This window comes from Schistocerca serialis, chromosome 8 (genome assembly GCF_023864345.2).
Source record: "Schistocerca serialis cubense isolate TAMUIC-IGC-003099 chromosome 8, iqSchSeri2.2, whole genome shotgun sequence".
In the NCBI taxonomy this organism is placed as follows: Eukaryota; Metazoa; Arthropoda; class Insecta; order Orthoptera; family Acrididae; genus Schistocerca; species Schistocerca serialis.
The window spans coordinates 270,251,535-270,279,478 of NC_064645.1; the positions used below are offsets into that span (position 1 = coordinate 270,251,535).

The following is a 27,944-nucleotide window of genomic DNA, read 5'->3' on the forward strand; positions in this document are numbered from 1 at the left end:
ATTGTTACACACAAGTATTTGTTTGAGTTAACCTATTCTACCTCTGACTCATTGATGTTATAGTCCATAGGATACTGCTTGCCTGCTTTTTGTTAAGCACAAAATTTTACATTTCTGTACATTTAAAGGAAGTTACCAATTTTTGGTCCACTATGAAATCATACCAGGATCTGAATGGATATTTATGCATCTTTTAAGTTGGTACCTTATTATAGACAACTGCATCATCTGCAAAAAGGCTAAGGTCACTATTAATGTTGTCTGCCAAGTCATTAATATACAATAGGAATTTGGCCAGAGCAGCTAGAGGTAGCAATCATGTGTGTGTGAGGTGTCCTTGCTTGTGTGAATGTGTGTATGTTTTCTTTTTTGAAGAAAGCTCTGGCCAAAAGCTAAATGTGTAGCAGTCTTTTCATTGTGCTTGTTTTAACTCAACATGCCATTTTTATGGTGAATACCAATCTGCCCTTTTCATATTACTGTTGATGTTCCTACTTGGACTTTCCATTGTTTCAAAACTATTTTTGTCTTCAACATGGACCTTCAGAATGCTATTAAGGATTTTATCTATAATTTGTAACTACAAAAACTATTTTTGTCCTCAACATGCACTTCCTATTGTTATCCACAATCTGTAACCATACAAAATGTAGAGACATACATTTTGAGAACAGTGATATTTAGTAAATATCAAATGCATTTGTACTTTGTGCTGATTTTCTGCAGTCTCAATGAGTTAATTTCTTTTCCCAGATATATGTATTGGACTGACTGGGGTGACCAAAGACACATTGGGAAGGCAGGAATGGATGGCTCATCTCCACGTGTTTTAATAAATGATTCTCTTGGATGGCCAAATGCTATAACAATCTCGTTTGAAACAGATGAATTATTCTGGGCTGATGCTAGAGAAGATTATATAGCAGTATCAGATCTGAATGGAAACAAAAGAAGAGTTATTATAAGTCGCAGTAAGTTTCTGTGTCTTAGAAAACACTTTTGTGAAAAACTTGTTCATCTGTCATTCATATATTTTCTTTTTAGTTATAGCAATAATGATTATGTGAAATTTGATACCTTTGACTGTCTACGCTGTGATTTTATCTGCACTAAAAAATGGATTTTTAATTAGTGTAATATGTAAAGAGATTTGGCTTTCTGTACATATATAAGCATCCTTTTTAGTTGAGTGATCAAAGATTTCTACCTCTGAGGTGTATTTTTTAAAATATCTTTTAAATTTCATCTGTAGTATACACATCTCTAGCCCTAATGTTACACTGCTCAGAGACCGATCAATTTCCATATCCCACATTTTATTTATCTTGTGACTGGGTAGCTGTACATGTAAGATACTAGATTGCTTATGTTTATAACCATAGTGTTTAATGATTTACTTTTTTTAGATGGCCCAGGTTCAGTTCTGTCTGTAAACAGACATGACTGTGAAGTGCCTTAGTTGCCATAGAAAAGTTACTTCTGGGTTACAGTGCAGCTGTGGTGATAGATGGCTTCACTGGGAGAATGTAGTGGTCTGGAAAGTGGTGACATAAGTGACATTTGCCAGGTATTGAAGAGTCCATGTACAAGACAGAAGAACAGCTGGGCAAGAAGGAAAAATTAAAGCTCTTAAGGCAGAACTTAACAGTGCTAGAAAAGAATTGGGAAGGTTAAGGATGGTGAAGGGTAATGGGAAGTGGTAGCAGGGAACAGGGACTACAGGAAGTGAACATTACCAGACAGCTTTGTCACTGGCACAAAAAGTAACGTAGGCCCACTCTATCCATTAACTAAGGAAGAATCCCCTGTAGACGAAGTGTAGCTAATTCACAGCCGACTTTCAGTGGGAAACCAGTGCTTTCAGAAAAACTGGGAAACAGGAGGAAAGTCTTTCTGTTAGATAATAGCTGTGGAAGAGGTGTACATCAGTTGTTACACCTACATATACATATGTACTCTGCAAACCACTGTGAAGGGGAGCATACTCCATTTTACCAGTTATTAGAGTTTTTTCCTTTCCATTCACACATGGAGCATGGGAAGAATGATTGTTTAAATGCCTCTGTGTGTGCTGTAATTAATCTAACCTTGTCCTCACAATCCGTATGGAACTGATACATGGTGTATATGCTCATATACAACTGGAAAATCCTGGAAAAACCTGGAATCTTTTCATCTGGGAGAAAACTGGGAAAAACATGGGAATTTTTTACAATTTGAGGAACTTTTTGTTGTTTTAGTTTTCAGCTAAATTTTTGTAGTTTTGACTGGTAAGAACTGATACTCTAACAAAGAATTTTACTTTAGCCTGCTACTGCAGCAATAAAACATAAACGAGGAAAACAAAATAGAACCTAAGTTGCAAAGGAAATGTGCCATTTACAGTAACAAAACACAGTTCACACACAGGCGTCTGCCAACAGCAAAATGTGTCAAAAGATTTAGGACAAAGACAGTGCAGTACTTCACAACAAGAAACTGCTTCCAATGGGCGTGACGTCACAATGGTTTCATTTGGTTCATTTGAGTAGTTGCTGGCGGGCTTATACACATATCCAGTTGAGTTGCACATGAGCAGTGGGGGTAATGTGGGCGGCCTCACAAGGGAGGGATGCACGCCCCCATATGTATCCACCACTGCACATAACAAGGAAAAAGTGTATTTTCACTCAGGAGAAAGTGTATTTCTTTAACTGAGAAATCCAGGAGTTTTTTTTCCGTGTCCACGTATACAGCCTGTGATATGTAGTGGGTTATAGTATATTCATAGAGTCATCATTTAACACTTTGAGAGTTGGGCAGCTAGGTTGTAGCTCATATGGTGGAGATTGTGGTTTTTCATAGTTTTTCTGAATTTTGTGTCGTAAGTTCTACTGCACAGGATTTAAGTCAGTTTTTTCCATTTGGAAGAGTGGTCTTTTTCCTATGCATGTGGAGATGAAGAGTGACCATGTTTTTACATGGAAATGAAAATATGTTATTTTCGCAACAACAAAAACTTGTTTGTGTTTCATTTGCTAAATGAACGTAGAATAAAATGGGTTGGTACTATAAACAATACTGTTGGAAAATTGTAATTTCTTACTGAAAATTACTTAGTTAAATATTTGCTTTAGTGTGAAAAATTTCGTGTTAATTTGGAAAACAAAGTCTTATGTCACATTCTTCACAATAGTGCCTGGTATCTTTTCTTGTCGTTTTTCCCAAGTTTGCCTTGGTTCGTTCTACACAAACCTTATTTCTCCACAGAGGGCATTTTGATATTTCTGAAGCTGAAAAAATTGAAGAATTTTTTTCAGATTCAGTTTACAGAAGAACTATATTGAGTGCAAACTCATTCAACCAAGTGTATTTGTTCATCAGAGCCACTGCCAATTCAGTGACAAATTCAACAAAATGTTTGCTAGTAGGCTTGGACTTTTTATATAAAACATATGAATTTGCAATCAACATCATGGAAATGTGGAAAAAAGCTTTCTTCCACCACTATGTTTGCTTCCTCTCAGACCGATAGTAGCCCATTAGCGGGTAAATGTGGCCCTCATCAGCCTTGTTTTTATTATAATGCAAAGTACAAGTAGGTTTCATTCTCTCTTGTCATTTCTAATCTTGTTCTGAGATTGACATTGGATGCAATCATTTTGTGTTTTGTCCTCAGAAGAAATACACTCTTAGAATCTTCCCATTTCACAAACAGCAAATGGTCTCATCTGCAGAATGAAAGTTCATTTTTATCCAGCTTCTGAGTAGTTAGATCTTTAGCTAGCCCTTTCCTATTTTTCAATACAGTATTGTAAGCCCATCTTGAAAATAAATGTAAGGTGTGTAGAAAACAACAATTGTCATTTGCACTCTGTATAACCCCTTGTATGGCATATGGCAACGAAGGGGAATGTGAACTCCACAAAACAAGCAACACCCGTTAGTGTATGTATTCCTTTTCTGCCAGTAGATGTGAAAAACGATGTCATCTGAGTCTCTCTGTCTCTCTGTCTCTCTCTCTCTCTCTCTCTCTCTCTCTCTCTCTCTCTCTCTCTCTCTTCGTGCGCAAGTGTGTTTGTTTGTGTGTGTGTAATAGAAGCATCATGGAGTATCTTCATACAGGCAACAGAAGTAGTATAAATGTTGGAGTACATTTACAGAGCTGAGAAGCAGCCAATGTACAATAAATCACATGTTGTGTGTATAATCCATGCAACATAGCTCCTATGCCACTCGTCACCAAAGTGTTAAAGCAGGTTCTTGAAACTTTATAAATATGCTTTCTCAGGATAGTTTACATCTTTCTTCAAGAGTCTGCTCATTCAGTTCTTTCAACATCTCTGTGACACTCTCCTGCAGCTCGAACAAACCTGTGACCATTTGTGCTGCCCTTCTCTGGAAACATTCAATGTCCCTTGCTAGTCCTATTTGGTACATGGTTTCACACTCTTCAGCAATATTCTGAGATGTGTTGCATAAGTCATTTGTAGGCAATCTCTTTTGTAGACTGATTGCTTTTCACCAGTATTCTACCACTAAACCAAAGTCTGCCATCTGATTTACCCACGAAGCTAGAACTAGGAAATAAGTAATAGGTCACAAATTCCTTCAAGTCAAGCCCTGTAATAGAGGGTACAGATCCTTTGTACAACCATTTTGGAAATGACAGTCATGTTGTTGCAGTGGCTGGAGCAGAAACAATATTGACAGGGACTGTGGTTACACTATCAAGAGTGACCTGGTGAGGATAGCTTCAGAAATAAGCTATAAAAATGTACACATTGTGCCTGTTTTTTGAGAGGTTACAATCGGCTCCATTTTAACAGCTCTGTGAATCAGGTAAACATGGAGTTATCAACTGCATCTGTCAGCTGCCAAATCAAACATAAATTTAATTTCTATTGATGCCATGAACAGGTGGACATTTACAAGCCATGGCTTACATTTGAACAGGAGTGGGCAAGTGAAATTGGTGGGTTGATAGCAGTATGTTTAAAGGGGGCACTGACATTCGTGTAGATGAACTGCAGCCTATGAATCATGCAGCTACAATATGTGTTTCTAAAAATAAATCAGCAGTAGATACAGGAATACTAATTATGGATGGATGTGATTTAGCATCCGTTTACTGTAGATCAGGCTTGGAGAAAGGAAGTGTCACTTACATTAGGAAGGGATATAAATGTGAATACAGTACAGTGATACTCATAGATTTTGCAGTGTTCAGCATTTTCATGCAAAGTTAATAATAATAATCACATTACACGGGGGTCAATCTGCTAATTTTGCGCTATTTATGAAGCTACTTAGTGCATTATTGACTCCCAAGCAGAATGAGGTAATATTAAGTGGAGGTTTGAGTTTAAAATTTTAGAGCATACCTATTCTAGAGCTATGTTTCGTATAATCTAACTCCCCTCATACAATTTGCAAGAAGTCTACATCTACACAAGTAGTCTGCAAACCACTATGAAGTGCATGGCAGAGGGTACACCCCATTGTACCAGATATAAGGGTTTCTTCCTGTTCCATTCACATATGGAGCATGGGAAGAATGCTTGTTTGAATGTCTCTGTGCATGCAGTAATTATTCTAATCTTATCTTTATGATCCCTATGTGAGTGATATGTAAGGGGTTGTAGTATTTTCCTAAAGCAATCATTTAAAGCCGGTTCTTGAAACTTTGTTAATAAACTTTCTTGGAATAGCTCACGTCTCTCTTCAAGTGTCTTCCAGTTCAGTTCCATCAGTATCTCTGTGACACTCTCCTATGGATCAAACAAACCTGTGACCATTCGTACTGTCCTTCTCTGTATACATTCAATGTCTCCTATCAGTCCTAACCGGTACAGGTCCCACATTCTTGAACAACATTCTAGGCTGGGCCGCACAACTGATTTGTAAGCAAACTCCTTTGTAGACTGATCACACTTCTCCAGTATTCGAGCAATAAACCAAAGTCTACCACCTGCTTTACCCACAACTGAACCTATGTGATCATGCCATTTCATATCCCTACAAAGTGTTACACCCAGGTATTTGTATGAGTTGACTGATTCCAGCAGTGGCTCACTGATATTGTAGTCATAGAATTCTACATTTTTTCATTCTGTGAAATGCTAACTTTAACATTTTTGAACATTTAGAGCTAGTTGCCAATCTCTGCATCCTGTTAAAATGTTATCAATATCTGTTTGAATATGCAGCTCCTTTCAGACAATACTTCATTATAGATAACTGCATCATCTGCAAAAAGCCTGACTTTACTATTAATATTGTCTGCAAGGTCATCAGTATACAGTATGAACAGGAAGGGCCCTGACACACTTTCCTGGGGCATGCCCGACGTTACTTCTACATCTAACGATGACTCTCCATCACAGATAACAAGTTGTGTCCTCCCTACCAAAAAGTCCACGATCCAGTCACAAATTTCACTTTATACCCTGTATTATTGTACTTTTGACAATAAGTGTAGGTGTATTATTGAGTCAATTGCTTTTTCGAAATCAAGAAATACTGTGCCTACCAGGTTCTTCGATCCAAGGCTTTCAATATGTCATGTGAGAAAAATGTGAGTTGGGTTTCACACAATCAGTGTTTTCGAAATACTTGTTGGTTGACATTGAGGAGGTTATTCTTTTCAAAATACCTCATTATGTTGAAGCTCAGAATATATTTTAAAAGTCTGCTACAAATCAATGTAAAGGATACTGGATGGTAGTTTTGTCTATCACCTCTACTACCCTTCTTGTAGACGGGTGTGACCTGTGCCTTTTTCCAAGAACTGGACATGGCCTTTGTTCAAGGAATCTACGATAGATTATAGAGAAGAGTGATGAACACAGCCCCAAATTCAGTACAGAATCTGACAGAGATTCCATCGGGACCTGGAGTTTTGTTCATTTTTGGTGATTTCAGTTGTTTCTCAACACCAGCTGTTTCTCAACACCACTGACACTAATACTTATTTCATTCGTCTTTTCAGTGGTTTGAGGATTAATTTGGGACAGTTCTCTTGGGGTTTCCTTTATAAAGGAACATTAAAAAAAATGGAGTTTAGCATTTCAGCTTTTGCTTTGCTACTCCCACTTTCAGTTTCTGTCTCATTCACTGGGGACTGGACCATAACTGAGGTGCCACTAACAGCCTTTAGATACGACGAGAATTTCTGTGGGTTTTGTGAAAGATCTGTCATGGGTATCAGAGCACTGTCTTCTTCACAGTAAATAGCAATCTGTCTTTTCCTACATTGTTAATATTCCTACTTGAAACTTCCACAGTCATGGGCTACTTGAAAACTGTTTTCTGAAGACATTAATCGGTGGCAGGGCATTAAAAGCACCTAAATCCTAGATTACAAATGGGATCAGAATATTGTGCAAAATTAAGAGAAGACTCAACTTGGCATAAATGGATATGAATGGTGAGAGGATCCAATCGCATTACTAACTGCAATGTAAACTTCCAAGCTAAGTCATTAGAGCTTCAAAATGTATGTACTTAAAAAGAAAAAAAAAAACTCTTCTAGCAACAAGGTGACAACTATTTGGATTATAGTAAAAAAATGAGACAGGAGAAACAAATCAAGAAAATGAATAAATTTCTTTACTGGTAGGTATCTGATCATATATAACTCTAAAATTGCAGAAGCATTTTATATATATATATATTAAAAAAAAATAGAGGGAAACATTCCACATAGGAAAAATATATCTAAAAACAAAGATGATGTGACTTACCAAATGAAAGTGCTGGCAGGTCGACAGACACACAAACAAACACAAACATATACACAAAATTCAAGCTTTCGCAACAAACTGTTGCCTCATCAGGAAAGAGGGAAGGAGAGGGAAAGACGAAAGGATGTGGGTTTTAAGGGAGAGGGTAAGGAGTCATTCCAATCCCGGGAGCGGAAAGACTTACCTTAGGGGGAAAAAAGGACGGGTATACACTCGCGCACACACACACATGTCCATCCACACATATACAGACACAAGCAGACATATTTGAAGACAAAGAGTTTGGGCAGAGATGTCAGTCAAGGCAGAAGTGCAGAGGCAAAGATGTTGTTGAATGACAGGTGAGGTATGAGTGGCGGCAACTTGAAATTAGCGGAGATTGAGGCCTGGTGGATAACGGGAAGAGAGGATGTATTGAAGAGCAAGTTCCCATCTCCGAAGTTCGGATAGGTTGGTGTTGGTGGGAAGTATCCAGATAACCCGGACGGTGTAACACTGTGCCAAGATGTGCTGGCCGTGCACCAAGGCATGTTTAGCCACAGGGTGATCCTCATTACCAACAAACACTGTCTGCCTGTGTCCATTCATGCGAATGGACAGTTTGTTACTGGTCATTCCCACATAGAATGCGTCACAGTGCAGGCAGGTCAGTTGGTAGATCACATGGGTGTTCTCACACGTGGCTCTGCCTTTGATCGTGTACACCTTCCGGGTTACAGGACTGGAGTAGGTGGTGGTGGGAGGGTGCATGGGACAGATTTTACATCGGGAGCGGTTACAAGGATAGGAGCCAGAGGGTAGGGAGAGTGGTTTGGGGATTTCATAGGGATAAACTAACAGGTTACGAAGGTTAGGTGGACGGCGGAAAGACACTCGTGGTGGAGTGGGGAGGATTTCATGAAGGATGGATCTCATTTCAGGGCAGGATTTGAGGAAGTCATATCCCTGCTGGAGAGCCACATTCAGAGTCTGGTCCAGTCCCGGAAAGTATCCTGTCACAAGTGGGGCACTTTTGTGGTTCTTCTGTGGGGGATTCTGGGTTCGAGGGGATGAGGAAGTGGCCTTGGTTATTTGCTTCTGTACCAGGTCGGGAGGGTAGTTGCGAGATGCGAAGGCTGTTGTCAGGTTGTTGGTGTAATGGTTCAGGGATTCCGGACTGGAGCAGATTCGTTTGCCACGAAGACCTAGGCTGTAGGGAAGGGACCGTTTGATGTGGAATGGGTGGCAGCTGTCATAATGGAGGTACTGTTGCTTGTTGGTGGGTTTGATGTGGACGGACGTGTGAAGCTGGCCATTGGACAGGTGGAGGTCAACGTCAAGGAAAGTGGCATGGGATTTGGAGTAGGACCAGGTGGATCTGATGGAACCAAAGGAGTTGAGGTTGGAGAGGAAATTGTGAAGTTCTTCTTCACTGTGAGTCCAGATCATGAAGATGTCATCAATAAATCTGTACCAAACTTTGGGTTGGCAGGCCTGGGTAACCAAGAAGGCTTCCTCTAAGCGACCCATGAATAGGTTGGCGTACGAGGGGGCCATCCTGGTACCCATGGCTGTTCCCTTTAATTGTTGGTATGTCTGGCCTTCAAAAGTGAAGAAGTTGTGGGTCAGGATGAAGCTGCCTAAGGTGATGAGGAAAGAGGTTTTAGGTAGGGTGGCAGGTGATCGGCGTGAAAGGAAGTGCTCCATCGCAGCGAGGCCCTGGACGTGTGGAATATTTGTGTATAAGGAAGTGGCATCAATGGTTACAAGGATGGTTTCCGGGGGTAACAGATTGGGTAAGGATTCCAGGCGTTCGAGAAAGTGGTTGGTGTCTTTGATGAATGATGGGAGACTGCATGTAATGGGTTGAAGGTGTTGATCTACGTAGGCAGAGATGCGTTCTGTAGGGGCTTGGTAACCAGCTACAATGGGGCGGCCGGGATGATTGGGTTTGTGGATTTTAGGAAGAAGGTAGAAGGTAGGGGTGCGGGGTGTCGGTGGGGTCAGGAGGTTGATGGAGTCAGGTGAAAGGTTTTGCAGGGGGCCTAAGGTTCTGAGGATTCCTTGAAGCTCCGCCTGGACATCGGGAATGGGGTTACCTTGGCAAACTTTGTATGTGGTGTTGTCTGAAAGCTGACGCAGCCCCTCAGCCACATACTCCCGACGATCAAGTACCACTGTTGTGGAACCCTTGTCCGCCGGAAGAATGACGATGGATCGGTCAGCCTTTAGATCACGGATAGCCTGGGCTTCAGCAGTGGTGATGTTGGGAGTAGGATTAAGGTTTTTTAAGAAGGATTGAGATGCAAGGCTGGAAGTCAGAAATTCCTGGAAGGTTTGGAGAGGGTGATTTTGAGGAAGAGGAGGTGGGTCCCGCTGTGACGGAGGACGGAACTGTTCCAGGCAGGGTTCAATTTGGATGGTGTCTTGGGGAGTTGGATCATTAGGAGTAGGATTGGGATCATTTTTCTTCGTGGCAAAGTGATATTTCCAGCAGAGAGTACGGGTGTAGGACAGTAAATCTTTGACGAGGGCTGTTTGGTTGAATCTGGGAGTGGGGCTGAAGGTGAGGCCTTTGGATAGGACAGAGGTTTCGGATTGGGAGAGAGGTTTGGAGGAAAGGTTAACTACCGAATTAGGGTGTTGTGGTTCCAGGTTGTGTTGATTGGAATTTTGAGGTTTTGGAGGGAGTGGAGCTGGAAGTGGGAGATCGAGTAGATGGGAGAGACTGGGTTGGTGTGCAATGAGAGGAGGTTGAGGTTTGCTGGAAAGGTTGTGAAGGGTGAGCGAGTTGCCTTTCCGGAGGTGGGAAACCAGGAGATTGGATAGTTTTTTGAGGTGGAGGGTGGCATGCTGTTCTAATTTACAGTTGGCCTGTAGGAGGATGCTCTGAACAGCCGGTGTGGACGTGGGAGAGGAAAGATTAAGGACTTTTATTAAGGATAGGAGTTGACGGGTGTGTTCATTGGCTGAGTTGATGTGTAGGTGAAGGATTAGGTGGGTGAGGGCAATGGATTGTTCAGTTTGGAACTGGTATAGGGACTGATGGAAAGAAGGGTTGCAGCCAGAGATGGGAACTTTAAGTGTGAGGCCTTTGGGGGTAATGCCAAATGTCAGACAGGCCTGAGAAAATAGAATATGGGAGCGTAATCTCTGCCCAAACTCTTTGTCTTTAAATACGTCTGCTTGTGTCTGTATATGTGTGGATGGATATGTGTGTGTGTGCGAGTGTATACCCATCCTTTTTTCCTTTTTTCCCCCCTAAGGTAAGCCTTTCCGCTCCCGGGATTGGAATGACTCCTTACCCTCTCCCTTAAAACCCACATCCTTTCATCTTTCCCTCTCCTTTTCTCTTTCCTGATGAGGCAACAGTTTGTTGCGAAAGCTTGAATTTTGTGTGTATGTTTGTGTTTGTTTGTGTGTCTGTCGACCTGCCAGCACTTTCATTTGGTAAGTCACATCATCTTTGTTTTTTTAATATATATATATATATATATATATATATATATATATATATATATATATATATATATATATATATATATATATATATATATATATATATATATATATATATATAGACACACACACACACCACCTACTCCAGTCCTGTAACCCGGAAGGTGTACACGATCAAAGGCAGAGCCACGTGTGAAAGCACCCACGTGATCTACCAACTGACCTGCCTACACTGTGACGCATTCTATGTGGGAATGACCAGCAACAAACTGTCCATTCGCATGAATGGACACAGGCAGACAGTGTTTGTTGGTAATGAGGATCACCCTGTGGCTAAACATGCCTTGGTGCACGGCCAGCACATCTTGGCGCAGTGTTACACCGTCCGGGTTATCTGGATACTTCCCACTAACACCAACCTATCCGAACTCCGCAGATGGGAACTTGCTCTTCAATACATCCTCTCTTCCCATTATCCACCAGGCCTCAATCTCCGCTAATTTCAAGTTGCCGCCACTCATACCTCACCTGTCATTCAACAACATCTTTGCCTCTGCACTTCTGCCTCGACTGACATCTCTGCCCAAACTCTTTGTCTTTAAATATGTCTGCTTGTGTCTGTATATGTGTGGATGGATATGTGTGTGTGTGCGAGTGTATACCCGTCCTTTTTCTCCCTAAGGTAAGTCTTTCTGCTCCCGGGATTGGAATGACTCCTTACCCTCTCCCTTAAAACCCACATCCTTTTGTCTTTCCCTCTCCTTCCCTCTTTCCTGATGAGGCAACAGTTTGTTGCGAAAGCTTGAATTTTGTGTGTATGTTTGTGTTTGTTTGTGTGTCTGTCGACCTGCCAGCACTTTCATTTGGTAAGTCACATCATCTTTGTTTTTAGATATATATTTCCTACGTGGAATGTTTCCCTCTATTATAACTATATATATATAATTATTATTATTATTATTATTATTATTATTTGTTTATTTATTTTTTTTTTTTTCCCTGTCAGTGGCAGATAACTTAAGTGTAAATACTTTCTTAGTATATAGTGTACTGTTTCGAAGAAAAGCCTACCCAGACAAGCTTGAAATGTTTCAGCTGCATCCAACATCTCCAAAAGAAGTTTTCAATTTGATTAACTCCCTTAAAAATAAATGTTCGAGTGGTTATTGTTAAATCAGTAGTAAAATAATGAAATGTTTATTCCTGAGTTAGTTGTGTAATGAATCTTTTTACAGCAGTGGTTTCCTGGGAGACTTAAATATGCTGTTGTCAAGCCCCTTCACAAAAAAGAGATAAATAATTACTGACACACCTCATTACTACCAATATTTCAAAAAATTTTGAGAAAATAATGTATGATGGATTTTATACGCACTTATAACAAGAAAACATCTTTATTAACAAACAGTCTGGATTTCAGAATGGACTGTCAACTGAACAGTTTATATTTACCTAGAAATATGATACATTAGAATCAGTAAATCAGAAATTATTACCATCCGGAATATTTTGTGACTTGGCTAAGTTTGTTGATTGTGCAAACTATGCTATCCTTATGCTGAAGTTAAAATATTACAGAATAGAAGACACAGTAGCTTCGTGGTTTTTATCTAAATGACAGCATGCATTCATGTAAAGATAGGCATTCACAATTTGAAGCAGTCAGACATGGTGTACCATAAGGTTCAATTTTGAGTCCTCTGTTGTTTCTGATATATGTAAATGATCTCCCACTTGCAGTTTCAGAAGATGTGAATTTGGTACTTTTTGCAGATTATTCAAGTGTAGGAATAAAAAAAGTACCATCTCCTTTCTGAAAAGGCAGCTTATGAAATATTAAACAATATCAACAGGTGGTTCAACATAAATCAATTACCACTGAATTTTGACAAGGCTCAGCACATCTGTGTCAGTACTTCCCACAGAGATCCACAAGCTATAAAAATAAGTTTCTCAAACAATGAAACACAAGAATCAGAAAGTGTTAGGATTTTGGGGCTACTGTAAAATGAGGTGAATCTGATCAGGTGGTGTCAATTCGATCATTTACTGGTTTTTCCATGTCTAGATAACTGAGCTTAGCATTACACTCGTGTAGTCAACACAACAGTGCGAAAACGTCTGCTGGCGCCTGTTACTTCTGAAGTGTAAGTGGTAAGTTGCAATATTATTGCTTGCATATGAACTTCTTAAGTGATATAGCTTTCCCCCCCCCCCCCCCCCCCCCCCCCCCCCCCCCCCCATTGCTGATACTGCTTAGTCACGATGCTGGCCTAATTACAAAATTGCATTTTTGTAAGGTGAATCTGATCATACGAGTATACCAAAAGATTCTGGGACCAACACGGAAATATAACTACAAACCAGAATTTCTTCTAAATGCGGTGAAAGCTGACAAATTATGAAAATTAAGCATGTGGAAAGCTTCAGAGCAATACACAGTTCCATATACCACATTAAATGACAAACTCAAGGAAAGGCACAAATACAAAATACGCGGCCAACCAGCGTTAACCAACAGTGAAGAGAAAAGCCTGGTTGAAGGATTGTTGTGTGAAATGGGGGTTTCCTGCGAGGAATAATGATGTTAGGAACATCAGTCGAACAGGGAAGATTGAAAAAAGGTTTCATGACAATCGACCTGGGCACAATCAGGTAAAATATTTTCTGAAAAGAAATAAAGAACTAATGGTTAGAGTAGGTGAAAATATTAAGAGGGCAATGGTAGCAATTACCCAAGAAACAGTGATCGATTATTTGAAAAACCTTGAAGTGACCTTGAGTGGTTTCCTCCCCTCCAACATTATAAACTATGATGAGACAAATTTTGGTGACGATCGTGGACAAGTGAAAGTAATAGTGAAGCGAGGCACAAGACATCGTGAAAAGATAGTGGATAGTTCTAAATGAAGTATCAGTGTGATGACAGCAGCAGCTGCCAATGGCTCAGTCCTCCCACAATACACAGTTTATAGGGCAAAATACCTCTACGATATGCAATTTTGTCGTATGATGACATGGTTGGAGACCATGGCTGTTATTTGAAGACAAATGTTGGTGTTGGGACAGCAACCAAGCCCAAATTTACTTTCAGTTCCTTTATTCAAAGGGTACCGTTATCAGTTTCGAATTGTTATGATTCATCTTCAGACGGTTTACACGTTTTCCTTATAACACGTGGTGCATTTTTTACAGATTAATTGTCCTAAAATATAAAAAAATACATAATTATAAGCACTCCACACACAGATGGTTGTGTTACAGATTTTCATTGGATGTGACTTACTTGAAGTGTTGGTTTGGAGTGTTTGTTTTCATAACATTCATCCAACAGATGTGGATACATTCCCACTGCATTCTTATTGTGCAACATAAATCTTTAACGCAATCATCTGTGTGTGGCATGCTTATAATTATGTATTATTTATATTTTAGGACAATTAATCTGTAAAAAATGCACCACATGTTACAAGGAAAGCATGTAAACCGTCTGAAGATGAATCGTAACGATTCGAAACCGGTAACGGTACCCTTTGAATAAAGGAACTGAAAGTAAATTTGTGGCTGGTTACCATCCCAACACCAGCATTTGACCTCTACGATACTTGGACCAAAGGGGGCATAACTGGCGCAGGTTATAATAGGAATCACAGTGGTTGATTTGACCTAACAATGTTTGAATCATGGTTTGTCTTGCCTTATGTGTAGCAATTAGAAGGACCTAAAGTGATTATAGGTGACAATCTCTCGAGTCATCTGTCATATAATGTGATTAAACTGTGCCAGGAACAGGACATTAAATTTGTGCTTCTGGTACCTAAATCTACTCATTTGTGTCAGCCACTTGATGTAACGTTTTTTAGACCTTTAAAACTTGCTTGAAGAAATGTGCTAGATGATTGGAAAAGGAAGGATAGAGGAGTGATAAAAATAGAGGAGTTACACCAAAATCCGAATTTCCTAGGCTGTTGAAAAAAATCTTTGAAAATATAGCTATCACATCTAAATCAAATGTAATATTTGTGTTCATAAAAGCAGGAATTTTTCCTTTCTGTTCCAATAAAGTCATTTCATAAATTCCAAAAGCAATCGATAACAATGCACATGGCACCAGCTCATCAGAAGTTTCTTGGGTGGCAGCCTTCGGAATGAAGTTGAAACAGGTTTGCTCTAATGAAACAAACGGAAGGCCGTGCCAAGCAAAGCATTTAGCCTTAACTTCAGGAAAAGGAATTGTTATCAGCGACTTCAATGAAAATGATGGTGATGGGGCCACAAGCAGGGAGTCCCTATCTGGAACATCTAACCGTGATCTAGAACAGCACGAGTCAAAGGAAATGGAAGAAATGGACAAGGAGAAGGATAAAGATTGGCACAAATTTAAAGAAAATGATTTCACCACAGTAAAATTTCCTATGAAAAAAAGGTTCAGGTTTTTTATTGGTTAAATTGAAAGCATCTCTAATGACACCTATGAAATGACATTTATGAGAATGAAAGTTCTTGATGGTAATGTTTATTTTGTCTTTCCAGAAATTGACAATGCAACTGAGGTAGAAAGAGCCCAAATTATTGAAAATTTATTTTTGAAGGGATGGATGATTATGACATTGACTAAATAATTTTCACATTGGTTATGACATTGAATAACTAAAAATTAATATTTGTCTGCCAAATTTCGTGAATGAAAGTGTTTTTATAGCAAAAATCTCAAGTTTAATGTGCTTGTAAAAATTTATTAAGTCTAGAAATTGTAAAATTTTGTTACAAATACAGCAATATATTTTTAAAAAATGAAAATAGTGATTGGACTCACTCCACTGGATGTCTGATTCCGATCCTGCATGCAAAATACAATGATGATCGTATCCACGCCAACTGAGGAGGTGGAACCTATCAAAAATTAACTTAAAATTATAACTGTAATTATAAAATAAAAATAACATAATACATGAATATATCATTATCAGTGTTTTGAAATTAACATAGGGGCCTACTGAATTTTTATTCCGATATCACAACAGTAAAAGGACAATATTTAAAAAAACTGCCATTTTTGATCAGATTCACCTCATTTTATGGTACATGTAGATCACAAACACAATATTGCAAAACCCACTGCCAAGAATTAATGAAGTGCCTTAGTTCAGCTATGTTTATAGTACAAATCATTACTTCTACAGGCGATTTAAAAATGAAGAAATTGTTTTAACCTACATAATTCCATTCACTAATGAGGTACAGAATGATTTTATGGGGAAATTTAAATTACAGAGATAGTAGAATGAGATTTTCACTCTGCAGCGGAGTGTGCGCTGATATGAAACTTCCTGGCAGATTAAAACTGTGTGCCCGACCGAGACTCGAACTCGGGACCTTTGCCTTTCGCGGGCAAGTGCTCTACCAACTGAGCTACCGAAGCACGACTCACGCCCGGTACTCACAGCTTTACTTCTGCCAGTACCTCGTCTCCTACCTTCCAAACTTTACAGAAGCTCTCCTGCGAACCTTGCAGAACTAGCACTCCTGAAAGAAAGGATATTGCGGAGACATGGCTTAGCCACAGCCTGGGGGATGTTTCCAGAATGAGATTTTCACTCTGCAGCGGAGTGTGCGCTGATATGAAACTTCCTGGCAGATTAAAACTGTGTGCCCGACCGAGACTCGAACTCGGGACCTTTGCCTTTCGCGGGCAAGTGCTCTACCAACTGAGCTACCGAAGCACGACTCACGCCCGGTACTCACAGCTTTACTTCTGCCAGTACCTCGTCTCCTACCTTCCAAACTTTACAGAAGCTCTCCTGCGAACCTTGCAGAACTAGCACTCCTGAAAGAAAGGATATTGCGGAGACATGGCTTAGCCACAGCCTGGGGGATGTTTCCAGAATGAGATTTTCACTCTGCAGCGGAGTGTGCGCTGATATGAAACTTCCTGGCAGATTAAAACTGTGTGCCCGACCGAGACTCGAACTCGGGACCTTTGCCTTTCGCGGGCAAGTGCTCTACCAACTGAGCTACCGAAGCACGACTCACGCCCGGTACTCACAGCTTTACTTCTGCCAGTACCTCGTCTCCTACCTTCCAAACTTTACAGAAGCTCTCCTGCGAACCTTGCAGAACTAGCACTCCTGAAAGAAAGGATATTGCGGAGACATGGCTTAGCCACAGCCTGGGGGATGTTTCCAGAATGAGTCGTGCTTCGGTAGCTCAGTTGGTAGAGCACTTGCCCGCGAAAGGCAAAGGTCCCGAGTTCGAGTCTCGGTCGGGCACACAGTTTTAATCTGCCAGGAAGTTTCATATCAGCGCACACTCCGCTGCAGAGTGAAAATCTCATTCTGGAAACATCCCCCAGGCTGTGGCTAAGCCATGTCTCCGCAATATCCTTTCTTTCAGGAGTGCTAGTTCTGCAAGGTTCGCAGGAGAGCTTCTGTAAAGTTTGGAAGGTAGGAGACGAGGTACTGGCAGAAGTAAAGCTGTGAGTACCGGGCGTGAGTCGTGCTTCGGTAGCTCAGTTGGTAGAGCACTTGCCCGCGAAAGGCAAAGGTCCCGAGTTCGAGTCTCGGTCGGGCACACAGTTTTAATCTGCCAGGAAGTTTCATATCAGCGCACACTCCGCTGCAGAGTGAAAATCTCATTCTGGAAACATCCCCCAGGCTGTGGCTAAGCCATGTCTCCGCAATATCCTTTCTTTCAGGAGTGCTAGTTCTGCAAGGTTCGCAGGAGAGCTTCTGTAAAGTTTGGAAGGTAGGAGACGAGGTACTGGCAGAAGTAAAGCTGTGAGTACCGGGCGTGAGTCGTGCTTCGGTAGCTCAGTTGGTAGAGCACTTGCCCGCGAAAGGCAAAGGTCCCGAGTTCGAGTCTCGGTCGGGCACACAGTTTTAATCTGCCAGGAAGTTTCATATCAGCGCACACTCCGCTGCAGAGTGAAAATCTCATTCTGGAAACATCCCCCAGGCTGTGGCTAAGCCATGTCTCCGCAATATCCTTTCTTTCAGGAGTGCTAGTTCTGCAAGGTTCGCAGGAGAGCTTCTGTAAAGTTTGGAAGGTAGGAGACGAGGTACTGGCAGAAGTAAAGCTGTGAGTACCGGGCGTGAGTCGTGCTTCGGTAGCTCAGTTGGTAGAGCACTTGCCCGCGAAAGGCAAAGGTCCCGAGTTCGAGTCTCGGTCGGGCACACAGTTTTAATCTGCCAGGAAGTTTCATATCAGCGCACACTCCGCTGCAGAGTGAAAATCTCATTCTGGAAACATCCCCCAGGCTGTGGCTAAGCCATGTCTCCGCAATATCCTTTCTTTCAGGAGTGCTAGTTCTGCAAGGTTCGCAGGAGAGCTTCTGTAAAGTTTGGAAGGTAGGAGACGAGGTACTGGCAGAAGTAAAGCTGTGAGTACCGGGCGTGAGTCGTGCTTCGGTAGCTCAGTTGGTAGAGCACTTGCCCGCGAAAGGCAAAGGTCCCGAGTTCGAGTCTCGGTCGGGCACACAGTTTTAATCTGCCAGGAAGTTTCATACAGAGATAGTATTCTCAGAATTCAGAAGCATGTCATAAGAGTTATGTCTCATGTTAATGCAGGAACATTCTGCAGAGACCTCTTAAAAAAACTGGGTATTTTGATAACTATTTTACAATACGTATATTCATTAATGTCCTTTGTCTTAACCAATATTCTTGTCTTCAAAAAGTAGAAAGCCTGAACATAGCAAGGACAATAAACAATGTCCATAAAGAACCCAAGAGTTTAACATTAGTACAAAAAGGAGCCAGATACATTGGTACACATGTATTCAACTTCCTACCAGAGGGCACTAAATGTCATGTGGATAATGTAGCGGAGTTCGAAACTTAATTAAAGAACTTTCTATTGGGCAACTTCTTCTACTTTATTGAAGAGTATCGTCACAGAAACTCTAATTTAATGTTTCACGTTGATGTGTAATTAGAATTAGCACTGTTGTTGCTGTAGTCTTCAGTCCAGAGACTGGTTTGATGCAGCTTTCCATGCTACTGTATCGTGTGCAAGCTTCTTCATCTCCCAGTACCTACTGCAGCCTACATCCTTCTGAATCTGCTTAGTGTATTCATCTCTTGGTCTCCCTCTATGATTTTTACCCTCCACGCTGCCCTCCAATACTAAATTGGTGATCCCTTGATGCCTCAGAACATGTCGTACCAAGCGATCCCTTCTTCTGGTCAAGTTGTGCCACAAACTCCTCTTCTCCCCAAATCTATTCAATACCTCCTCATTAGTTACGTGATCTACCCATCTAATCTTCAGCATTCTTCTGTAGCACCACATTTTGAAAGATTCTATTCTCTTCTTGTCCAAACTATTTATCGTCCATGTTTCACTTCTATACATGGCTACACTCCATACAAATACTTTCAGAAACGACTTCCTGACACTTAAATCTGCACTATAATACATTAATCAGGGTGTATATGCCATGGGACAACTGGGAAATCCAGGAGTTTTTTAGGATTCTGGGAATTTCTTAGGATTCCGGGAAGTTTTCATTATTTTCATTTTCAGTCAAATTTCTGTGACTGGCTCTAACAAATAATTTGACTTAAGCCCACTTCTGCAGAATAATACTGCAGCAGGAAAACATAAATGAGAGGATAACATCAAAAACTTAGGTTGCAGAGAAAATGCACTGTTTACAACAACAAAACACAGTGCCCATACAAGCGTTTACCAACACCAAAATATGGTGGTGGTGGTTGTTGGGATGTTTAAGGGGGACTAAACAGCTAAGGTCATCAGTCCCCCCCCCCCCCCCCCCCCCCCCCAAAATATGGCTAGGGCTTTAAGATGAAGGCTGTGCAACACTTTGTAACAACAAACTGTTTTCGATGACATCACAACTGTTTACATTTCTAACAGGTCATGGTAAAATATTGCGAACAAGGGCTGAGAAGTGTTACTTTCAAAGTAAATTTTATTTTGCACAAGACTAATTATGTTACGTGTGAGAATATGTGACAAATTTCTCAAATCATTCAAAACATTTTGAAGGCAGCCACTTAGAAAAATGCTGCTCCCAGAAGAACTGCCATGTATGCCGTTATTTAAAATTTTACTGGCACATTTGTGTTTGATATATCGTAGAGGGTAACACATACTAAATAAGTCCAATCTTCAAGGTTAGTTTCTCATATCTATTTTAGTTCTGTCATATATTACAGATCACATAATAATGATGACAAAAGTATAATTGTCCTTCAAGAAAAAGTGCAAGGTAAGTTCTTGAGCAATTTCACATGTGTTCAGTATTTCTGTGGGAAAGTGCTCGACAAACAACATGTATTCAACCAGATAACCCACAAAATGTTCATTGCGCAACAGTGAAATTTGAGCTTCTGCAATTTAAGCTAGCTGTGCACTTAGGATCCTGCCTAACCACACATTGGGAAAAAGCAGCAAAAAATTTTTGATGACCAGTATTATATGTGAAAGCTTAGCAAATTTCAGTGAAAAATATTGTCTAGTAGTCATACTTCTCAAAGTTATAATACATATAATCACACCATATTTTCCTGAATTCAAAGTTTACAGCTCTGTTTTTGCGTCGTACCATGGGCATCACATTTCTTATATTTTCATGTTCTGTGGTAGGAAACTATAATGCTGTATTTTGTGAATTCATATTTATACTTACGTAATACCAAAATATGCAATGTGTGTGTTTCCGTACATTAGAGATCTTTCCAAAATGTGTTGTTCTTTGCTGGAAAGTCCTGCACCAGTGTATAAAACCTTTACCATCCAAAGGCTTGATGTGTTTTACAGTCCTAAGGGAAAAATTTACTTTTCGTGTAGATTATTGTGTATGTTTACCCAGAAAAAGTTCATTTTCACCCAGGAAAAAAATGTATTTTTAACCAGTAAAAATTGGAATACCTCTTTCTTATCCTCATATGTAATGTCATGTCATTTCACTATACTGTAGTTAAATTAAATGCACATCCTTGACTTCTTTCCTCATCCAAGAGACAACACTCTGCGGGATCTATGAAATACAACTAATGCTATATAATAATTATATCTGAAACTTTACACAATAGATCAGTCTAATCTAAAAGCCGTAAATTCAACTAAATACCTAGTTATTACAATTACGAACAACTTAAATTGGAATTAACACATAGAAAATGTTGTGGGGAAGGCTAACCAAAGACTGCGTTTTATTGGCAGGACGCTTAGAAAATGTAACAGACCTACTAAGGAGACTGTCTACACTACGCTTGTCCGTACTCTTTTAGAATACTGCTGCGCGGTGTGGGATCCTTACCAGATAGGACTGATGGAGTACATCGAAAAAGTTCAAAGAAAAGCAGCACGTTCCGTATTATTGTGAAATATGGGAGAAAGTGTCAGAAATGATACAGGATTTGGGCTGGACATCATTGAAAGAAAGGCGTTTTTTGTTGCGACAGAATCTTCTCACTAAATTCCAATCACCAACTTTCTCCTCTGAATGCGAAAGTATTTTGTTGACACCGACCTACATAGGGAGGAATGATCACCACGATAAAATAAGGGAAATCAAAGCTCGTAGAGAAAGATTTAGGTGTTCATTCTTTCCGCACGCTATACAAGATTGGAATAATAGAGATTTGTGAAAGTGGTTCGATGAGCCCTATGCCAGACACTTAAATGTGATTTGCAGAGTATCCATGTAGATGTAGATGTAGATGTAGAAAACAGTGATAGTTAGCTGTTAAGATGACTATTATAAGATACAAAATTTTAAACCAGAAGTTTAAAGGGACTAATACACCAATAACATCTATAATTCTAAAGCGTATACACTATTAAAATTACGTATGTACAAAAAACATGAGATAAATCTTTTAGTGCCATTTGTTTTGTTGTGGAATAAAAATAATCTTGTCTCCTCACAAAAAATAAGTCATTTTTTGTCATGTACTTTAATTTCTTTTTCAGACAGTAATTCCAAGAACCTTCCACATCATATATTTGCTATTACTGTGTTTGAAGATTACTTATATTGGACAGACTGGGAAACAAAGTCAGTTGAACGTGCTCATAAATATTTTGGAAATGATACAAAGACATTAAAAACACTAATACATCGACCAATGGACATTCATGTTTTTCATCCATTCAGACAGCAACCTTGTAAGTAAAATTGTTTTACTTTCCTTATTAACTATAAAAGTTAACCTGAAAATTAATTGAATTGTGAAAAAATATAAGATGCTGTTGTGTATTTGAACTGAATGAAAAACATTACAACTTTGTTGGTATTTTTTATTTGTGCTCAGAATAGACACTGTGTAACAGCTTCTTATAGGAAACTGAAGCAAAAACAAAAAAGAAAATGACAAAAAGATCTGTTATTTCATCAGAGTCCTAATTTTCTGCCATCTGATTATTGCCCATTTGTAAAATTTGCCATTAAACATCCAACATGCAGCTTTATCAAGAACAAGCAATTCAAATAGTTTGTTGTTAGACTCCCTCGAAGATAAACTTCAGTTTACCAATATCCTTCCCATTAATTGTGACCATCTTTAGTCTCTTATGCATTTCAGTTCATGTAAATATTTTATTTTGTATCATTTTGTAGAGTCTCTTTGCAGGATCTATTTGGTTCTCTTTTGTCTTTGTTCACAAGACCCTAAATATATTTAGCTTTTATGGTCATTTTACCTAAAGATGCGTGTTCCACCATGTAAAACTTTTGTAATGCCAAAATGCCTCTGTTGCAAAGCATTTTACACAGAAAAACAGTTTTCCATTTTGTAGGTTTTTATATTTTGTAGGTGCTTGAAAAAAGCCACACAAATAAATGTTCATATTACTGGTGTTAATTGACTTAAAGAGGCATTATACGGATTGAAGCACAGTGGCCACTGCTGGACAGTACTCTCTCTGCTGTAGGATCCAAACTTCACAACATCAAACAGCTGACCATGTGCCTATTGCAAAAACCTAGATTTCAAATATTTTAATAGTACCTGTTAATGTGGATGACATACTAATATTCAGTAACAATCCACAAGAGACAGATATCTTCAAAAACAGACTAAGAGAAAAATTCTAATGCAAAGATAATGGTGAAGCTACTAACTGTTTCGGTATCCCAGTTAATAGGAACCGCAAAGAAGGTTGTCAATAGGCTTGACACACTATCTAGAGCAAATTCTCAACAGATTCAATATGAAAGACTGTAACCCAATATCTATGTCACTGGATAGTAACCAAATGATCCCTCATAATATGAGTACAAGAACAGAACAAGGGCAAGAAGGTATGAAGAATATGTCCTGTCATGAAGCAATCAGAAGTTTAATGAATTCTCAGTTAGGAACCATGTCGAAGCTAGCTATCTCAATAGGATTGCAAGATGCTTTTAGTAACTTCCACAATAAAACTCTGTCATGAAATCTTACAAAAAATCCAAAGAGATTCTGCTTGCTTGTAAAGAACACCAGTGGTAAGACACAATCAATACTTTCACTGCGCAATACCAAAGGTAATATTACTGATGACAGTGCCACTAAAGTAGATTTGTTAAACACAGTTCTCTGGAATTCCTTCACAAAAGAAGATGCAGTAAATATTCCAGAATTCAAATCAAGAACAGCTGCCAACATCAGTAATTTAGAAATGGTTCCTTGCTGTAGCAAAGCAACTTAAATCACTTAATAAAAGCAAGTCTTTCAGTCCAGATAGTGTACCAATGTACTTCCTTTCAGAGTATACTTATACAATAGTCCCATATATAGCAATCATAGACAGTTGCTCACTCAGTGAAAGATTCATACCAAAAGACTGAAAAGTTATATAGATCACACCAGCACACAAGGAAATAGGAGTAATTCAATGAATTACAGACCCATATCACTGATACTGATTTGCAGTAGGTATTTGGAACATGTACTGTGTTCCAACATAAAGAACCAACTCGAAGGTAGCGCCCTGTCTACACAGTGTCAGCACAGATTCAGAAAATATATGCTTTTGTGAAACACAAGTAGCTCTTTCTTCACACAAAGTAATGAGTGCTATCAGCGTGGGATCTCAAATTGATTCCATATATCTAAATTTCCGGACAGCTTTTGGCATTATTCCTCACAAGAGACGCAATGATTTTCCATTGACTGCTGCATACTGGTAGGAAATTGTGATTTCCTGTCAGAAAGGTCATAGTACATAGTAGTCAATGGAAAATCATTGAGTAAAACAAAAGTGATATCTGGCAATCCCAAGTGAAGTGTTGTAGGTCCTCTGCTGTTCCTTATCTGTATACGATTTGGGGGACAATCTGAGAAACTCTCTTAGATTGTCTGCAGTTGATGCTGTCATTTATCCTCTAGTAAAGTCAACAGAACATCAAAACCAATTGCAAAATGATGATACTTGCTGGCTGCGAATAGTGACAATTGTCTCTGAATAAGAAAAAGTGTGAGATCATCCACATGAGTTCGAAAAGATATCTTGTAAATTCCTGTTGCATGATAAATCACACAAATTTATAGGCTGTCAATTCAACTAAATACTTAAGAATTACAGTTACAAACAACTTGGATAGATCATATAGGTAATGTTGTGTGAAGGACAAACCTAAGACTGCATTTTATTGGCAGAATACGTAGAAGTTGCAATAGTTCTATTTAAGAGACTGCCTACACTACTCTCCTCCGTCCTCTTCTAGACTGTTGCTGGGTAGTATGCGATCCTTAGCAGACACGATTGATGGAGGACATAAGAAAAGTTCAAAGGAGGCCAGCTTGTTTTGTATTATTGCAAAATAGGGAAAAAAATGTCATGGATACGACAAGTGAACTGTGCTGGTAATCATTAAAACAGAGGCATTTTTCATTGCAGCAAGATCTTTTCACAGTGTGTCAGTCACCAGCTTTATCAACTGAATGCAAAAATCTGTTATTGCACCCAAAATATACACATGGAGAAATGATCATCATAATAAAATAATAGAAATCAGAGCTCGTACAGAGAGATTTACGTGTTCAGTTTTCCAGTGCAGAGTTAGAGAGTGGAATGACAGAGAAATATTCTGAAGGTGGTTCGAGGAACCCTAAGCATGGTAGGCATGTATATCAATGAATATAATCCATTTTTGAACATATGGTGTAATTCAATAAACAGAAATATCTACTTATCAAACAGCAACAGTGGAAAACAGGAAAACAAAAGGTTAAGTTAATGTGCAAGCTTTTGGAGCCAGTGGCTCCTTTTTCTGTGAGAAGGGTTGAAGGGGCAGGAAGACTGATGAAGTAAAAGAACTTACAAGGTTTAGGAAATGTGGAGGGTTCAGAAAAGTCACCCACAATGTCGGGTCGGGAGGGGGGGGGGGGGGGCCTAACTGTACTGGATGAGAAGGAAAGACTAATTATTGGGAACTGTGCCACATAAGACTTGGAAACCTGAGAGCTTAAGTGTGGAAGGTAGCAATAAGCAAGACAGGGATTACTGACAAAACATGGTGCAAAAGTTAAGAGGAAAATGTTAAGTGCATTGTATGTGGTAGAGGTGGAGGTCGATGAAAAATAGACAGGTCAGAAAATAAAGAATATAGAAAACTAAAAGGATCCAAAGAAATGAATTATTATCTACAAACATATTAAAATTTTAATTTAAAGTTTTGATTAGTTCATGTATAAAATTGTGTATTTTAGATAATCTATAGATGTTGCCTTCAGATAAATATTATTAATTTTATTTTGAAATATTGCAGTAGAACATAATCCATGTGAAGACAATGGTGGATGCAGCACCCTTTGTTTATTGACACCAAATGGAGGTCGTCGCTGTTCTTGCCCTGAACATTTTGTCCTTGCGGAGGATGGATATAGTTGCATTGCCAATTGCACATCAGCTCAGTTTGTATGTGCCACAACATACAAGTGTATTCCATTTTGGTGGCGATGTGACACACAGGTGTGTTAAATATTTGAGTATGTGTGGCTTTTGTCTCTACGGAAAACATCTCATCACATAGTCACTTTAGTAATTCGTAAAATTAGTGTAATAGTTACCCCAACACGCCTCAAAATCTATTAGAAAAAGAAAATAACAATTTCAGCCATAACTAAGAACTCAGGATACCTGTTATGTGGAGAATCATTGTCTGAATGACTGAGTGATCCCCAGTACTGCTAAGGATTTCTTCTTGGTAAGAGAACTAAAATAGAGTTGTGTATTTCTGATTTTGTAAAAAAATTTCATTGCCTGAATTTGAAATTTGCTTTTTTCTATATGCACCTTGGTTGTTGGACTTACTTGCTTAAATCTAACACAGCAAATCTACATGCCACAATATAAAATTAATGAAATCAGTTCTAATTTTAGTTGTCTATTTGCTGTTGCTTATGTCTGTTGTTTGTTTCACAGCATCTGGTTGCATTCAACTGATGCTGCAAATTAGGGATAATGAGACTGAAGTCATATTTTAATGGTAATGTCTTCTTAGATCATGTTGACTGCTTCAGACCCGATAAAGCACACAAATTTTCAGTAACTACCTACATCCAAAACATAAGCCACCTACTTTTGATAAATGACCTCCAACCACTTCACATTATTATAAAGGGTGAAGAAATTAGACCTGATAGAGGAACTTGAAATATATGTACCTAATAGTAAATGAAACAGTCAGTTTCTGCAGCAGTCATTTCTTCAGCAATTTTAAGGACCTTCTACATCAGTAAAAAAAAACTGACTTCAAATATTGTTAAATGCATTTTTGTGTATACATTTTTCTATTGCTCAGAAATGTGTGTTTCTAAGAGAACGCCAAAAAAGACCTAACTCACACTGTCAGATATCACGTCTTTGATAACCATAGTTTAGGAAAGTGTGTGTTTTTGGGGCAAAATATGAAACAGTGCTGTGTGGAAAGTGTGGATATATGTAAAACAAGACGTGTTTGCAAAAAACAAGTTGTAATACTTAAGTCTGCAAAAGTGATGGATGTTATACAAAAGAGTTTGTGTCATGCTATCACATCGCATCACAAGATGAAAAACGATCCATTGCTACAACACTAGATACTGTTACCGCTTGATTTGTGGTGACAGATGCTTTTTCTGACGTCTTTTTCAGACATTGCTGCAAAATGTGACTTGATTTTTGTTATACTGAATATGCAACATGAGATGAATTTACCCTGCAGTTGTTAAACAAAGAAGAGGCACCAGCAATAGCAAACAGATTACTACTTTAAGTATTGTTACGGAAGATCAAACAGTGGAAAGTCCACATTGGGGTATCAACAATATTATGAAAAGAATAGTACTGCTCACCACAAAGGCTTTTCATCCTTTTCATAATATTGTTAAGGATAGGAAAGATTTTATTTTATTTTCTGCTGTTAGACTGTAGCAAATAAGGTACTGGATGAGGGCAAAAATCTGAAATCCATAGAGCTATGCCCTTACAAACTATAAGAATATTTGAATTAATAATTTCATATGACTGTTTGCAGCCATAAACACATAACTACGTTTTCATCGAAGGCACAGACAAACAGGAATCAGTATGGCTCATGCAGTTTCTAATTTGTTACAATTCTGCAACTCTTTACAGTATATCACAGTCTTGTAATTCTATATGTGTACTAATGTATATTAATTTAACATAGACAATAGAGTAATACACAGTATGCTGGCTTGCAAGTCCCAACACATTTCATATAAGGTTTATTAGGCAAGGAGAGAAATATACAGACTTACAAATTAGGAGGCTCAGCCAACAGTTACAAATGTATCAGTGACATAAGGTAAACATATTTGATTG

At 39.1% G+C, this 27,944-nt stretch overlaps 1 protein-coding gene across 1 annotated transcript in view; it reads left to right on the forward strand.

Moving 5' to 3' along the window:
- The window catches only part of LOC126416607 (low-density lipoprotein receptor-related protein 1), a 772,143-nt gene that overhangs the window by 660,825 nt on the left and 83,374 nt on the right, over window positions 1–27,944 (forward strand). Inside the window, exons 52-54 of the mRNA XM_050084360.1 lie at window positions 754–971; window positions 22,104–22,298; window positions 25,885–26,087. Of these exons, the coding sequence (XP_049940317.1) occupies window positions 754–971; window positions 22,104–22,298; window positions 25,885–26,087 (616 nt within the window). The remainder of the gene's footprint in view (window positions 1–753; window positions 972–22,103; window positions 22,299–25,884; window positions 26,088–27,944) is intronic.